This window comes from Polyodon spathula, chromosome 9, assembly GCF_017654505.1.
Source record: "Polyodon spathula isolate WHYD16114869_AA chromosome 9, ASM1765450v1, whole genome shotgun sequence".
Classification (NCBI taxonomy): domain Eukaryota; kingdom Metazoa; phylum Chordata; class Actinopteri; order Acipenseriformes; family Polyodontidae; genus Polyodon; species Polyodon spathula.
The window spans coordinates 35359182-35376788 of record NC_054542.1 but is presented as its reverse complement, the minus strand read 5'-3'; the positions used below and the strand labels follow the sequence as shown (position 1 = coordinate 35376788).

Genomic DNA, 17607 nt, shown 5'->3' with positions numbered 1-17607 from the left:
CGAATAACGATTTACAAACCACCTATTGGATAAAATGCATCAAAGTTGTTGTGTTTTTTTTTTTTTTAAGTAAAACATGATTAGTTAAGATACATAACGTTTCCATGACATCCAGGAAGTTCGTTTTGAAAAACTGTACAAGTCAAATGTCTTGTAAAAGTGTAATTTCCTTTCGCGCTTGCGGCGTATGGCCTGTATTTACAGAAAAAAGATCGATCCCGCGACTCTGACACAGTAGGAACTCAATTATTCCGCGAGAAAAGCTAAAATGACTATATAACCTGGAAACGCAATTCTGTGTCTGAAAGCGCGGCACGTACAGTATTTACCAAGGAGAAAGCGTCTATAAACACCGTTAATTTTAGAACAGAATACCACATGTTGTAACATTGGTTTATGTTAAATTAATATATAAGGTAATATTTGGCATGGTGTAGTGATGTATTTTAGTCATGATGTAAAGTTAAGTAATTACCTCGTGGAAATGTACTGGGTCGAATTGAGAATGAAATGGCAGGCGAGTGTGGTCTGAAGAACACCAGTGCGAGGGAGTCGGCAAATAACTCCTGTTAACTGGATTGTAACAGGGAAGACAACAAATTACTGTAAAGGTGTGTGTGTTTGTTTTTCTTCCTACTAGTTACTGAATATAATTCCATACCACAAGCTAAGTAAACATAGAAAGTAAATTACTGTGCACTGCAAATGCAAGTGCTGTTTTTCATAATAAAATTGAACGAGATTTGAGGCAAACTGTGTTTTGAGTATTTGTGTAGCTGTGTTCAGACTAGACTTAAAAAAAACGAACCAAGACTCGGATCCGTCTGCACAAATCGGTTTTAGCTAATTTTCACAATCGGTGTAAGTTTGAACAGACAAACTGACTGTAATGATCTTTTCCAAAAAGTCCAAGCAGGTATCTGTCTCTCTGGGTTTCACTGTAGTAAAGATTCGTATATTCTTCTTTCACGAAAAAAATGATTGACTAAATACCAGTCTATACTGTCATGTTAGTAGAAGGTACTGTTGCTGCCAGTGCAGCTATTACACATTTTTATGGAGTACAGATGTTTTTTTTTTGTTTTTTTTTGTTTTGTTTTTACCAGTTCTATATTTTATTTTTGTTGCCATGGAAATGACAAGAAACAGACCACTTAGTTTGATTTTAAAGTTGTACAGTGGTCAGATCGGTGGAAGTCTGAACACCGCTTTTGTCTAAGCTTTTCACGTAACTGGTGGCGTCGGCTTTAGATCAGATGACATACCTTTTTTATTTTTTTTTTTCCATTGAAAATTTGAGTTGCAAGGCATTTAACTTCAAACCCAAATTGGCTGGTTCACAGGCTTGGTATATTGCGGGGAAGATGGCTTTGTCCTCAAGGGTTAAAATCCTCATCCAAGCGCACAGTTAATATATTTGCAGTTGCACAAATGTATCTAAAATGTAGTGTGCGTTTTTTGATTTATCAATCAATTTTATGTAATTGTATTTCTTGGTATGCTGTGTCTATTCTGAACTTTATACTGTGAAATGTAACAGTAAACGATGTACGCGTTTCACATCAGTACACTTGAGTGCAAATATCTTTGTTTACATCATACAAAAACAAGCATGCACTCCTGTAACTCAAAGAAATATATGTAAAATCCCTGGACCTCTAATAGACCATTTCAGTGGCCTGAGGAATGTATTCCTGTTACCGCTGCCAACTATGAGAGAAGAGCACCACACACTGTTGCTGTTCATGGACTCATTGAAATGAAAGGGGAGCAGTTGAATAGGTTCCTGTTGACGATGAGCCATGTTGGCTAGGCTGTGAGATACATGGTTTCACTTGTAGTTGTATTAAATTGTTGCATTTCTCTGATGTTCAGAGCAGTGTGCGGGTAGTTATTGATGTCCTTGGTGAGAGTGCTCTGCTGTTCAAAATAACCATCGGATCTGACTGTGAAACATGAATGTGGGAAAGCTGTAAAGCTTACATGCTTCTGAAAAGCTCTTTCCCCTCCACCAACTCCCACAATTATACAAAAACCCATAATACTCCTTCCACAGTTCATCATGCTGTTGACTATTAAAAGGTCTTGTTCCAGAACAATTTCTACTCCATGTTCATTGAAGACATTTTAGACAGTTATAGTTGTGGGCTGCTCTATAAGACTTCACTGTGAAACCTCACACCAAGCCCAGCATGTGTGAAGAAGTTACCTTGAGCTTAGCAAGGAATAGCACTGATTATAATATTGTCTTGTTTGGATGTATGACAGAATATTCTAGCTGTCTAGTTTTAACATTTGACATAAGTTAGTAGACCAGAGAAACCATGCCACTCTTCAGGCTTCAGTACTTCACTTTATTTCTTGTAGTTGCTGTCATGTGGAATGATGGTGACGAAGCTATATGAACTTCACAATTCAACCAAACCTATTTCACAATGCAATGTGTTTCTTTTAGTAAACCAGCAGATTGTGTACAGTGGAGTAATTGACTTGAACAAATACTATGTCAACTTACTTGTTTTAAATTCTGCTTTGTAAGTTATACAGATTTGGTAGTTAGCTGCAACGTTATTCAAAGAACAAAATATCTGTACCAATGTGTTCTAAACAGACTGAATATTGTACATGCTCACATACGCTGCAAGTAATCTAGCAGGTTAACATTTAAAAAAATAAAGTCCAAACTTGAATAGAGCAGAAGTGCATGTACTTTCACACGCACATATACAAAGCTGTTAAAGGACAAAGTATTGCTTGACAGGAAGAGGTGGGGACAGAACATTCCTCACTGTTAAATATTGGATAACTTCATTTTATAACCAGGGATCTGATAGCAGATCATAGTAGGACTTCTTTGTGCCATTATTCAGTCATACGATGCTGGAGCTTTTTTTAAACATTAAGCATTAGAAATACCTGTCTTCAGTACATTTCCCACCTCGCATCCCATTCTAAACCTACAGGGTAACCAAATGGGGCAGTTTGAACACTTGCTGTTAATATATTGAACCCAATTCTGAATGCAATTTGATTAAAAATATTGAAAGCATTTTGTAAGCCGACATGGTTTGTACACAACACAATTTTATGACTAGAGATTTTTATGAAGAGTGCAAACAGTGCTATAATGTAATTTTTTTGTACACAATGTCCTGTAGTTTGGCACTGTTTCTCCCATTTCCCAGGGTACTGACAAGACTAGCTAAAATCGACCCACTGTAGTCTAAACATTTACATTGGATTTCTTTGTCTGTATTAAATCAGTGTTGGTGTTTATGCACACACTCAATATGCTGTATGTTGGCATGAGAGTAAACACTTAATTTATAATCCCTTTGGGACCTCATGGTTCACAACAATTTGCTGGTCCCAGCAGTCCAGATCTGCAATTAAAGTCTTGCTGTGGATACAGTTTCGGAGTCAAAGGGGGTTTTGTTTTGCACAGGTAATAAAATGTACTTTTGTGCCTCTGTTTATTTCAGTAAGTTACCTTGTACCAATCAAGTAATCCTGAAGTGTGCAGTGATATTTTCACAAGCTGCTTGTACAAGTGGCATGAATTTGATAAGAGACAGAAGGTAAAGATTGCCTTTGGTAGTATGTAGTTAGTGGTAGGGCATTTTGGAAATCTGTGACTAGTCCACTTTCTGTTTTTTGTTCCCATTTTTTTGCAGACAAAGTGAAACATTTTAAAACAATGCTTTGTCAAGGTGGCTTAACATTGAATGAATTGGTTGTAAATAGGATTCTACTTGAATACGTAAATTTACCACAATTTTTCATGGGTAGGTTATGGAATAAAATTAGGCATTTTGTGGATCTGTTCAACCCTTTGCAGTCTATTTATTCAGCTCTTGACAGGCGCGTGGGGTCCAATTTATTTTCACGCGCTTTTTTTTTTTTTTTTTTTTTACACGTGCTATTTAAAATATTTCTTTTCAGAGTAAAACAGGTTTAAAAGGCATTGAATTCCAAAAGGACACTCAGTACTGCATCTCTGGCCAAGCCCCACCCCTTGTTCGCTGTATTTCGCATACCTCTTTATAGACGTGCAAACTGATAAATGCTCTCGTGATCACTCGTTTTATCACCAAACTCCTCAATAATGCGATCCAAGTCATTATTACTATAACATCTCAAAGCTCTGCAAATGTCCATGATATTATTTGAGCACTGGATGCAGAAGCAGCTATCTCCTTTGTTTATGTCCGTGTTATCACTTTAGTGGGTGGGACTAGGAGAGGCGCCTTTTTGGTTTTTTTTGTTCTCTGCTTCATTCGCCTCCTTTTGGCCCTTCTCAGCCTGGTCTGACATAGGACCACAAAGGGTTAAACATTAAATAATATTTAAGAGCACTATAAAAGCTTAAAAATAGCGGTACCTGCTTCCTTACTAAAACAGTGTGCTGTCATTTGTAAAGACATGACATGCAACATCCCCCTGCAGTTGCTGCCGACATTCTCTGTCTGGTGTGGACTTGCCCATACATCGAGACTGCATGTCTGCATCCACTGAATTGATTGGAAGTGTAAGGCAAAGCTTTGCCAAGTTATTCAGATGTGGAAACCAATCTAGAAACAGTCCCAAAACTCGGCATTCTTTTAATAAAGGCAATATATGCAGCATGTTCGTTGTCATGTTATTTTATCCCATCCAGGAATTCATTTTATTAGTAGTCAAAGGAAAGAAAACATGCCTATTCAGGTCTAAAATTCTAACTGTTTTAAAAAGTAAGCAGCAGGTTGTTTGAATCGAGGTGGCTGTGCTAGATCATGTCTGTAGTACTGATTTAACTTGGCTACAACCGACCAGGAATACCTTTTGTCTCGGCTGAATTTAAAGGTTTTTTTGAAAGCTGTTATTTGTTTTACATTCTGTTTAGCAGCCCCTGCTAGCCTTTTTGTTTTGTGTGATTCTGAAGCTAAATAGCGATCGGTCATATTTTCAAGTCGCATTGCAAAATGTGCAAACAATTCCCTCTATCTGCATGTTTTTCTTTGGGGAAATGTCTTGACACGATCCTCAGCTGAAATATACTTTGCATTTTTTTTTTTTTTTTGCTTTGTCGTCCATTTTTGGTATTTTTCCTTCAGTACTGAAAACCAGATTAACAACCTAAATCAAAACAATGCAGGACTGACTTTGCCCCACCTGCTACACAGTCTGTACTGTACAGGTCACAGAAGCCAGTACAGATGCACTGATAGTCTGATTAAAACATTGTTGTCTTTGAACAGTAAACAAGAAAGTTAACCACTTTTGAGTAATTTTGAATTACATGTTTGTCTAAGGACTTATTATTATTATTATTATTATTATTATTATTATTTATTTTTTGGCCTAAGTGTAATGCACACAGGTCGGCGAAGGAATACAAAAGTAAAGCCTATCTACAGAAGGACGATAGGTAGTTTGCGGTGTGCAGCAGTTCATTGAAGCTAGCTTTTTTTAATTTATTTTTTCCTCTCGATACTAGTCTGGTATGCATTGGGCCCCCTAACGGGTACACTTCATGGTGACCCCCTCAATTTCCTGATTTCTGCAAAATTACAATTTAGGTAGACCCTCTAGTTAAAGCCTTCAAAACAGTTTGGCTGCCTTTGTACTTTCTAGACTATTTGTTTAGTATGAACTGTTGACCTTTCTTGGTATGTGGTGGTTTAACATGCTTGAGGACATAATGCGGTCCTCTAATGTCCATGGTGGACAAGCTATTAATGGACAGCAACCAAAAACTAATATCCAGTTAAGCAGTTCTTTTTAAGCTGTCTAACAATTCAGCCTTCATCTCCAAATAAATGTATTAGTATTATTTATAGAATGCAGTGTAAAATGTTTGTTCTGCTTGGTTTGAAAAATATTTCTCTCCGCAGGAAGGACGTGATCAATATGAGTTGGCTGAAACATCAGAGCACGGTGGTAAAAAGGACAAGGGGAAGAAGGGGAAGAAGGGGAAGAAGGATAGAGATCTGGATGAGCTGAAGAAAGAAGTAGATTTGGTAAAGACTTGCCTGCACTTTTTTTAATGAGAAGCAAAGTGTAGAATCCCAACTAAACAGGAGCTGTTGAACAATACAGCCATGGAACCCTGCTTAGAGAGCATTACTATCTCATGGTTGATTGTCAGGAAAGTAAGAGTGCATGCGGTTGGTGAGGTCAGATGCCAAGGTAATGTCCAATACGGATTTATCGTGATTAGAAACCGATAAACATGGTCTTTTATTGTAGTAAACATTTAAAATATTTAATTTTGCAGTGTTTTGCTAGAATTTTACCTGAAAGTTTACATGGTCATCTACCATGTGATCATGCCCTGCATGGAGCTTCTTGGTTGGTAGATGAAAGCTCTGCAGTATTATCATGTGTTTGTAAACTTCCCATTTCAATCTTTATTTCCACTGTAGGATGACCATAAACTCACTTTGGACGAACTGCATCAGAAGTATGGTACAGACCTCAGTCGGGTACGTTTTTGACTTGATTCACCAACTGCACTGTTCCCGGTTCTGTCAGGGATGGGTATAGTCTATGTCCATGAGTACTGTTAACCCCATAAACTGACTGGTCTGTTCAGCAATATTTAAGATTGCATTACCTAAACTGTTCATTTATCTTGTAATTCTACTTTAAGGTAGCCTTAACTTTCCAAGCCCTATCTATTAAATATGCGTGCATTGCAAAGTGTGGTCTTTAAGCTACAGTTTATTTGTTCTTGTATGAAATATCTCTGTGTAAAACTGCAGTCAGTCCTTTCGTCTGTTAACAAGTAATATTTAATGTGTGTGCATGCATGCAGCTTAAAAGTGTCACTACAGACGGGTATAACTATTTGTTTTCATTCCAATTTACCTTCTGCAGGGTTTAACAGTTGCCCGTGCTGCACAGATCCTGATTCGTGATGGTCCCAATTGCCTGACTCCTCCCCCTACAACCCCAGAATGGGTGAAGTTCTGCAAGCAGATGTTTGGAGGCTTCTCCATGTTGCTGTGGACAGGAGCCATTCTCTGTTTCTTGGCATACGGAATTCAGGCTGCCTTGGATGATGAACCTGTCGCTGATAATGTAAGTAGCCTAATAAGGTTTGTAGCCTGGAGGGCAACTTGTTTGTAGTAGTAACTAGTTAATTAATGGGAGATGTATACAATGTCTGTCTATTTCTCTCCACAGTTGTATCTGGGTGTCGTGCTTGCTGCTGTTGTCATCATCACCGGCTGTTTCTCTTACTACCAAGAAGCCAAGAGTTCTAAGATCATGGAGTCCTTTAAGAACATGGTTCCTCAGGTACTGTAACAAAAAAAAAAAAAAAAAAAAAAAAAAAAAAAAATTGATTATGCATGTCAGTTAAGTTAAAGCTAGGTACCGTTCATTTAAATGGGGTTAACTGCTTTTTATTTAATTGTTAAACAAATCTTTTCCCTCTCTCTCCAGCAAGCCCTAGTTATCCGTGATGGTGAGAAAAACAGTATTAATGCTGAGGAAGTTGTGGTTGGTGACCTAGTGGAAGTGAAAGGAGGAGACAGGATCCCAGCTGACTTGAGAATCATCTCTGCTAATGGCTGCAAGGTAGGTTTGAATTAAAGGGCAATCACCAAACTGGAAGCATAACTCTTTAATTTGGAGACGTGGGGTCATGCTTGTGCTTTTTCTGTGTTTTTTATTCTGTAGGTTGACAATTCTTCCCTGACTGGTGAATCTGAGCCTCAGACCAGGTCACCTGACTTCTCCAATGAAAACCCACTTGAGACGAGGAACATTGCCTTCTTCTCTACCAACTGTGTAGAAGGTACAGACCTATTCATAGGCTGGGGGGGTTACTTTTTTGGTGGGCGAATGTTGTTGATCTTGCATGGTATTCCAAGACCTCCTGGAGGAAATTTTAAAATCTGTAAATTACCAAAGGAATAAAAATAATTCCATGGAGGGTTTGACTCTTCTTTTTTACAGCTCTTATCCAGTCACACATCTGGTTCTAATTAAACACGAAGTAGCTCAATCTTTTCCCTAATTTCTTTTAGGTACTGCTCATGGTATTGTCATTAACACTGGTGACCGCACTGTGATGGGACGCATTGCCACTCTAGCCTCTGGCTTGGAGGTTGGCCAGACTCCCATCTCCAGAGAGATTGAACACTTCATCCATATCATCACTGGAGTGGCAGTCTTCCTCGGTATTTCCTTCTTCATCCTCTCCCTGATCCTTGGATACAGCTGGCTGGAGGCTGTCATCTTCCTCATTGGAATCATTGTTGCCAATGTGCCAGAAGGTCTGCTGGCTACTGTCACGGTATGGAAGGGAGATTTATTTCCTTAACCTTTTAGAGAAGAAAATACACAGCCACCCACTGAATCTATGAGGAACATGTAAAAAAAAAAAAGGGAAAACAGTGTGCTATAAATTGTATTGCAGTGTACTGATATCAAATTGCTCTTTTTGAATTCTTTTTGAGGAAGGTGCAAGCTGATTCATCTCTGTATTGCATGAACTTTTACTATTTGGGTGCTATTGCTCATCCTTTCATAAAGTTAAATGGATGCACCAGTGTGTGTGTGTAATATATATATATTTATATATAATTTTTTTTTTTTTTTTAATTGGTCTGTTTCCCCATCTCTTCTGCCTCTACCTTTTTAGGTCTGCCTCACACTCACAGCTAAGCGAATGGCCCGTAAGAATTGCTTGGTAAAGAACCTGGAAGCTGTAGAAACTCTGGGATCCACTTCGACCATCTGCTCTGATAAGACTGGCACCCTGACACAAAATAGAATGACTGTTGCTCACATGTGGTTTGACAACCAGATCCACGAAGCAGACACCACTGAAAACCAGAGTGGTAAGAGATCCACTTCTTGTTTTCCTTTCTTGACTGCATTTGTTTTCCCTCGGTGTATGCGTGTGGGATCATATTTTAATATCCTCTTTATAGGTGCTACCTTTGATAAGAGCTCTTCCACTTGGGCTGCCCTTGCTCGTGTTGCAGGACTCTGCAACCGTGCTGTATTCCAGGCTGGACAGGAATCTGTACCAATTCTTAAGGTAGCATTGTTTTTAAAAACTGCTTGAAGTGTTTTGTTTTTCTTCTGAAATTCTGGCAGTAGCTTTCAATAACTGACATGGGGAGTCTTTAGTATATAATGGTACTTTTCCCAAATGCTCTAGTGTACCAGTTCTTTGAATGACTGAACGCCATTGACAGCAGTGGGTTTTCTGCAGAGGCTGTTGAAACAGAAATCTCCTGACCAGCAACTTTTATAACTTCTTCATAATTGCAGCTATTTTTGCTCTTGGTGCTTGACTGGAAATGCTTTTAAAAGACTTAAACTGTTACAATTTTAAACCCGAAGGGATGCTACACCATAATGTACATTCAGCTGCACAAAACTGATTCTGATTGTCCTTGTCAAGGCCAGGATTACATGGTGTCTCACAGGTTGTAGAGGCCCAAAAGCAAGTGGTGGTTTCTTTTTCTTTTTGTTCTTTCTTAAATGTGTGTTTTATGAATCTACAGAGAGAGGTCGCTGGTGATGCTTCTGAATCTGCCCTGCTAAAATGTATTGAGCTGTGCTGTGGGTCTGTATCGGCCATGCGAGAAAAGAACCCCAAAATTGAAGAGATCCCCTTCAACTCAACCAACAAGTACCAGGTAAGTATGAGGGAATGGTTCTGAAGCACCACACTGAGACTGGAATTCTCTGAAAAGCACTAACAATTCTTGATCGCATTTTCTGGCAAGCATGAACTATATGTGTTTTATAACTGTCACTTGCAGAATTAACACCTCTGTCCTTGTAATCCAGCTCTCCATTCATCAGAATGCAAGCCCCGATGAATCTCGCTATCTACTGGTGATGAAGGGTGCCCCGGAAAGGATTCTTGATCGCTGCTCCACCATCTTGATTCATGGCAAAGAGCAGCTGCTAGATGATGAGATGAAGGATGCTTTCCAAAATGCTTACCTTGAGCTGGGAGGACTGGGAGAGAGAGTTCTTGGTAAGAAACATGCATTAACAAAGTGGCTGCTTATTGAAGTCTTTTGGATTGCACCTGCTGTTGAGTGAAAGTGTCTAGGTGTAAACCTAGCTTTTATCACCCCGCCCCCCCCCATTCTTCAATGTAGGATTCTGTCATATGGCGCTTCCTGACGACCAGTTTCCTGAAGGATTCAAGTTTGATGTAGATGAGTTGAATTTCCCTACTGAGAAGCTGTGCTTTGTTGGTCTGATGGCCATGATCGATCCTCCTCGTGCTGCAGTACCCGATGCTGTTGGCAAGTGCAGAAGCGCTGGCATCAAGGTAATTTTATATTGTATTAAGACTTTATAAGAAATGTCATACCTAACCATACTTTGTCTTCAGTCTCATTACCAAATGTGCACTTCTCAGTTATTATTTTCTTCCTTCTACAGGTTATCATGGTTACTGGTGACCACCCTATTACAGCCAAAGCCATTGCTAAGGGTGTGGGAATCATCTCTGAAGGAAATGAAACTGTTGAGGACATTGCAGCTCGCCTGAATATTCCTGTCGGAGAAGTCAACCCCAGGTATGAAATTCGATACAAAGATGTTTTAATAAAAATATATATTAATATAGTATATATAATTGAATGTTTTAAGCATCTTTGTAGATGTTATCTCTATTTTAAAGTCTCCTGTTTTACTGTGCTTGTTGAGTTGTAAAAGACCACTGTAAAATGTAGTCCTTTCTGACATTTGCAGAGATGCCAAGGCCTGTGTAATTCATGGTGGCGACCTGAAGGATCTGACTAGTGACCAGCTGGATGACCTGCTGAAGCACCACACTGAGATTGTGTTTGCCAGGACCTCTCCTCAACAGAAACTGATCATTGTGGAGGGATGTCAGCGACAGGTACAGTATTATATTATTAATAGTCTTGCTGTGTACACCATGCTTAAAAAGCTGGGGTATTTTTTTCTAGAATGCCACTTGAAATTGGAGCTCTGCTAGAAATATGAAGTGGAAATTCCTAAAGTGAGTCTGTACAAACCAACTCTTTTTATACCTCAAGTTTAACTTAGAAATAGTTGTGGGGGGTGATTTATTTTTTTTTTTTTTCATGTAAAATAAATGCTCATGACATCCTCCTGCTGCATGTCTGCAGGGTGCTATTGTAGCTGTGACTGGTGATGGCGTGAATGATTCCCCTGCCCTGAAGAAAGCAGATATTGGTGTTGCTATGGGTATTGCTGGATCTGACGTCTCCAAACAGGCTGCAGACATGATCCTTCTGGATGACAACTTTGCCTCCATTGTGACTGGTGTAGAGGAAGGTAAGACAGACCATGTTAACACCCCCACCCCCCCCCCACCCCCCCCATTTTTACGAAAAATGTCTGACTCTCTCTTTATTCATCATCTCTACTAGGTCGTCTGATCTTTGATAACCTGAAGAAGTCAATTGCTTACACCCTGACAAGTAACATCCCTGAAATCACACCGTTCCTGTTCTTCATTATGGCCAACATCCCTCTGCCTCTGGGAACTGTAACCATCCTGTGTATTGACTTGGGTACTGATATGGTGAGAACAGCAGATTATTATATAATTTATATATATGAACAACTTCATATTGTCGTTGCAAAATGTGCTCTTTTAATTTTATTTTTTTGGTAGTGGTGCTTGTAACCTTAAATTTTTATTTTATTTAGTTATGTTTCATGGTTTTCATCATAATGCATGATCTAGGCTGTAAGGGAGACGGTGAGCTGAAGAATGTGAAGTTGAAAATCTTGGTGTATTTTTCTGGCATAGTTTATCTTGATTTTAAGAGATCAGTGTCTGTTTTTACTGGTTGCAATGAGACCTATGTGCCTTTGCATATTTAACTCCTTTTTGGCTTTTCACATGTAGGTTCCTGCTATCTCTCTGGCTTATGAAGCAGCAGAAAGTGACATCATGAAGAGACAGCCACGAAACCCCAAAACAGACAAGCTTGTGAATGAAAGGCTGATCAGTATGGCCTATGGGCAAATTGGTAAGCGGAAAAGCTTAAGTGTTTCAGATAACCATGAAATGCTTATTTTAGTCTTTTCCTTCTGTAATTGTTAGCCTTAATTTTATTTATCTTCAAATTTTGGTATGATTTGTGACAACAATCCCTTGTGGTGTCTAGAACTTTTATCCTTATTTAATGAATTGCTCATTTTAAGTGTTGCATCTTTCTGCAGTTGGATTCCTAGTGCTGCAGATGCCTGATCTCTGTTAGTGAAATGTACCCTCAAGGGAACTACTGCAGTTCCTTCTCACTTGTTAAAATGTTTATGGAAGGAATGAGGCCTTTGTATTTTGCAACAAGGAAAGCTTGAGAGTGGCTCTACATGGGCAATTGCTAACTATATTGAGCATCAAAAAGAATTGTTTTATTTGAGCATGAAAATAGACTTTTCACTCCACATTTGGATTTACTGTCAGCTTATGGGGGGACGGGAGATACTGTGAAATTCACAGGCTAGTAGCGTGTGTGGCCACTGTTGGAAGCCATACAAACAGTACATCTGCGATGCATGCTTTGCACCAGGTTTCGTATGTTGTCTTGAGGAATCCTGGCCCATTCCTCTTGTAATGCCTGGATAAGCATCTGCCTGTTCAGTGGCCTCCGAGCCTTAGAAGCCACACGTCGCCCAAGTTCATCCCACAAACGTTCAGTTGGGCTCAGGTCTGGGGAATAAGGCATCCATGGCATGACTGTCACGTTAGCATTTTGCGAGAAAGCTGTCGTTACATGAGGACGTGCGTTGTCTTGCTGGAATATTGTCACATTAGGATGGGCTTACAAGAAGGGCACCAAGTAAGGCCTTAGGACTTTGTCAAGCTATTATTGTACTGTCATGTTGCCATCAATCATGACCAGCTGAATTCTGTAGTGACTAGACACTCCTGCCCAGACCATCACACTTTGACCTCCCCACTGATTTGGTCTCTCGTGCACAACAATTAGCATATCATTCACCACGTCTACGCCATATTCGGTAACATCCATCAGAGCAATCTGCAGAATCTTGATTCGTCACTGAAGAGGACCTGGCTCCACTGAAAGCGAGTCCACCTAAGGTGTTGTTGGCACCACCTCATCCTGTTGTGACGATGCACATTGCTGAGCACCGGACCCCTGTATGGTCGCCTGGCCTGTATATGATGACACTGTAATCGCCTTCTTACAGTTGAACTACTGATGCATGGAATGTTGCAACCTGCAGTATAAGGTGCTTTTTGACCTAGCCATGCGAAAACAATCACGAAGATGCTTAAAAATGATCTGCAGATCTTGGCCAGGTGTTGTGACTCTTGGTCTTCCAGTTCGTGGCCTGTCATTGAGTGTGTCTGGTTATACCGTCTCGCCAGGTTTGAAATTGCTGGCTGTGAACACCGAAGACAGCAAGCCACAGTACGCTGCCCTAAGTGTTTTTTTTTCTGTGATTTTTATATATATATAATATATGTGTGTGTGTGTGTGTGTGTGTGTGTGTGTGTGTATATATATATATATATATATATATATATATATATATATATATATATATATATATATATATAGTGTGTGTGTGTGTGTGTTCTTTATTGCTTTTATTCAAGCTTGCAATTCAACAGATGAAATCATTCTGATCAACTGTCTCACTGATTAAGTGCATATGCTTCAGTCAGTCACTCAAGCGTGTCATGGTCAAGGATGAATGATCAAATGATTAAAAAGAAACCAAAAAGATTTAGTCAGTGTCCATTTTATATACTTTTATTTTTGGGAAAAAAAAAGTCATAATAGTGGTAAGTTTCTTTTGGTGCTCAGTATATATTGCACAGTATGCCAGCTGTTCCTCAAACAAGTGTGAATTTTATAGGATTGTTAACTCTGTGAAATGAACTCTGACATCATCCTTTAGTGTTTAAGCTTCCTAACAAGTTGCATTATTGACTGTGTTGAAGATGGGGCACACTTATTTATCTCCTTATGTCATAATAGGCATTCCCATTTACCCACTGGGTATAGGCAGTTATATGTAAGGGGGATAAAAAGCTTAACTAAAAGGTAATTGTCTCACTTCAGGTATGATCCAGGCACTGGGAGGATTCTTTACATATTTTGTCATTCTTGCTGAGAATGGTTTCCTGCCCATGAGACTTTTGGGAATCCGTATTGACTGGGATGACAAAAACCTCAATGATTTGGAAGACAGCTATGGACAGCAGTGGGTCAGTATGCCTCAACATAATTTTGGGAGGGGGTGGGGAACAATATTAAATGGCAGTTTTTTGGCACTAAACTTTTACCTCCCTCTGGCCTTGCCTTCAACAGACCTTTGAACAGAGAAAGATTGTCGAGTTTACCTGCCACACTGCTTTCTTTGTCAGTATTGTGGTTGTGCAGTGGGCTGACTTGATCATCTGTAAAACTAGAAGAAACTCTGTCTTCCAGCAGGGAATGAAGTAAGTATTGAGACTGGTGACCCATTGATTTGGAACAAGCACCAACTACATTAACCCTTAGCGGTCCATTTCTTCAGCACTTGTCGGGTTAAATTTATTTTCATACATGCTGTTTTAAAAAATTTTCAGAGTAAAACAGGTTTAAAAGGCACTGCATAGCAAAAGGACACTCGGTACTGCATCTCCAACCAATCCTCGCCCCTTGCTCGCTGTATTTTTCACATACCTCTTCATAGTCGTGCATACTGAAATCCTCCTGATCACTCGTTTTAAACTCCTCAATAATGCGATCCAAGTCATAATTTTATTACTGTAACAACTCAAAAAGCTCTGTATATGCCGTTGACATTCTTTGAGCACTGGATGCGGAAGCAGCTGTCTTTGTTTATGTCCGTGTTATCTCTGTGGTGCAGGGGCTATGTATTGATCAGATCTGCCCCTTTTTTTTGTTTTTCCGGCTCCAGTTGGTCTCACTCGGCCACTGGAAAGTTTTCTTGGCTTTTTCCAGGGTAAAAAACAACTAGAGACCTGTGCTTGACTTCTTTGTCAGACCGGGTCCGGAAAGGAAAGTTGTAATGTTGGACCTGGTCTGACATAGTACCACAAAGGGTTAATGCTGTGAGCAAACGTCAATATTACTAAATGTGGTCTCTGTTAAAGGAATATGACGATTGGTATTGTAAAGTAGTCTCTGGATATTTTTTTTTTTTTTTTAATTTGTATTTATTTTATTTAACAGGAACAAAATCCTTATCTTTGGGCTGTTTGAGGAAACCGCTTTGGCTGCCTTCTTGTCTTATTGCCCAGGAATGGATGTGGCCCTCAGAATGTACCCTCTGAAGTAAATTAATCAGATTTTTTTATTGTGTTATTTGACATTAATGATTTTGACAGTCCAAAATATGGTCCATTTTTTTTCATTTGACCCTGGCATCTTACTTTTTTTTTTTTTTTTTTTTTTTAGACCAACCTGGTGGTTCTGCGCCTTCCCCTACTCTCTCCTTATCTTTGTTTATGATGAAATTAGAAAGCTTATCATTCGACGCAGCCCAGGAGGTAAGGCAACAAAATAAATATTTTGCACGTCTATTGTGTTTTGGAATTGTGGCACAACAATCCTGTCCTATAAATGTGTGGTGATTTGGAAAGTGTATTTAATATTTCTTTTCTTTCTAGGTTGGGTGGAAAAGGAGACCTACTACTAAACTGTAGCTCTACATCAGAATTTCACTCATGTCCTTTTAGCTTCCAATCTTTGGATATGTGTTTTTATATAGAATGCTTGAAGCTGCTGAAAGATACAGAACCAAGACGTTTTTATGTGCCTTTGTTTTGTAGTGCAAATTTTATATGGTTTAACGGATGTGCAATTTAAAATAAATTTTCAGCGAAGTCTAGTTTTTGCCTTTTTTGTTGTATTTCTTTCCGGGGGGGGGGGGCGCATCTTATGTTTTTTAAACGTTTGATTTTTTCAAGGGTTGTTTTCAGCTATTTTATTCCACAACTTCAATATATCCTCTTCCAAAGTCCCTAGATGGTATAACTGTACTGAAGTCTGCACAGGTTAAAAATTGTTTCATTTAATGTAAATCAACATGCAGTTCTGTTCAAAACTTTTTTTAATATAATGCAATAATGCTCCCTTTGTCCCATGAGTTGTTACTGTCCACTTGGCACGTGGTAGCCACGGCGCAATCCAATATTTGCACAAGCATTAACTGCTTCCACAAACACCCCTGTGCTTGACCACTAGTCATGTGCTATTGCAGTAATAGACAAGGTATCTATCTTGTACCTGAACTCCTGTTAGTCACCCCCACCCCACAGAAAGGAAATCCATACAAAAACATCTTTTGTGGTTTTCAAGCAGTTGCTTGATTTTAGGGCTCATCAAAATAAACTCCACACTTTGAAATGTCTTCATGTCTGATACACAAAAGCAGTTTATGACTTTGTTAGTCAAGTTGCAGTATATACCTTTTTGCCCCATGACACTTTTAGAACCTCAGGTTACATCGGGGGCAACAACACTACTGTAATTTTATAATGGTCATTCCCCAATAAACCGTGCTGTGGACATGTTTTATTATCCCTTATATGTCAGACATCATTTAATCTCAATATGCATGTCCAAGACAAAATACTGCATTTTAGATACGGTCTTCAAAGGATGAGTGTCAGTGGCTGTACTTTGCTACAATACAGTATTGATGGAAAATTGTTTCCATATTTGCACTACATAAACTGTAAAACTAGTGTAAAAAGTGTAATTTTAGGTACTGCTATTTTTTTTTTTTTCCCTATGTGACTAAATGACTGGTGTTCAGAATTGTGATGGTTGATGTGATATTTTGCATAGAGCGGCACCTTCAATGCAAATGAAATTGTCCCCAGGAAATGAACCAGACACGTCCCTTTTAAATAATCGGTCTAGTTTTCTTAAGATTATGGTGTCTACAGGGATCAGTTTTATCCAACTTGTCTTCAAACACTGACACTCCACATGAAAGCTGCAGTGTGGTGTTTAATTGAACCAGTTATTTTAAAAACAGGAGTTAATGCTGTTAAAGATACTGATTGAATTGGAGACATCAAGAGCAGTTGCAAACCAATGCGGTCCTTTACAACGTCTGCAAAAGGAAACACTTGCATTTGGCTTATTTATAAATTATGATAAATTGCATAAAAAAAAAAATGAAAACAAAAAAGCGCTGTTAAAGGGTAAAAAGCCTTTGACAGGAAGCCAGGAAAAATAAGAGACACAAAAAAGAGCTCTCCCAGGCTTGTATACATTGAGCTAGCGGAAAGAATTCACTTTCCCTTCAAGGATCAAAAATGTTAATTATTTTTGTGTATTCTGGAGTGGACTACTGAATCCGTGAAAATAATGTCTTCAAATGTTTGAATGTGCAAAAGGTTTTACAAATATATCTGCCACACAGACTGAAAGGTGAAAACAATTGTGTTTTTTAATTGCTGTGTAATTTGTCTTCTCATAGTCTGTTTACTGTCTTTGGTGCAATTGGGATTATAATATTTGGAGTGTTTTGAACGTTTTAAAAGTTTCTAGCCAACTGTAGGGTGTCTGTTCTTCAAGAGTGTCTGTAATGTGTTTGAAGTGAGTTTCACTATTGGCCTGGCACATGCATGTAAGTCTTTGATTCCAG

At 38.9% G+C, this 17607-nt stretch overlaps 1 protein-coding gene across 1 annotated transcript; it reads left to right on the top strand.

Moving 5' to 3' along the window:
- The first annotated feature begins 889 nt into the window (after nt 1–889).
- LOC121321082 (sodium/potassium-transporting ATPase subunit alpha-1-like) lies at nt 890–15837 on the top strand. Its single transcript, XM_041259990.1, has 23 exons — nt 890–916; nt 5874–5999; nt 6405–6464; nt 6859–7062; nt 7168–7281; nt 7429–7563; nt 7666–7783; nt 8016–8284; nt 8633–8831; nt 8925–9034; nt 9507–9641; nt 9796–9988; nt 10116–10291; nt 10405–10541; nt 10717–10867; nt 11121–11289; nt 11385–11539; nt 11870–11993; nt 14061–14206; nt 14310–14440; nt 15180–15281; nt 15405–15496; nt 15617–15837. The coding sequence occupies exons 1-23, from the start codon at nt 890–892 to the stop codon at nt 15643–15645; spliced, it is 3102 nt and encodes a 1033-aa protein (XP_041115924.1). The 3' UTR covers nt 15646–15837.
- The last annotated feature ends 1770 nt before the right edge of the window (nt 15838–17607 follow it).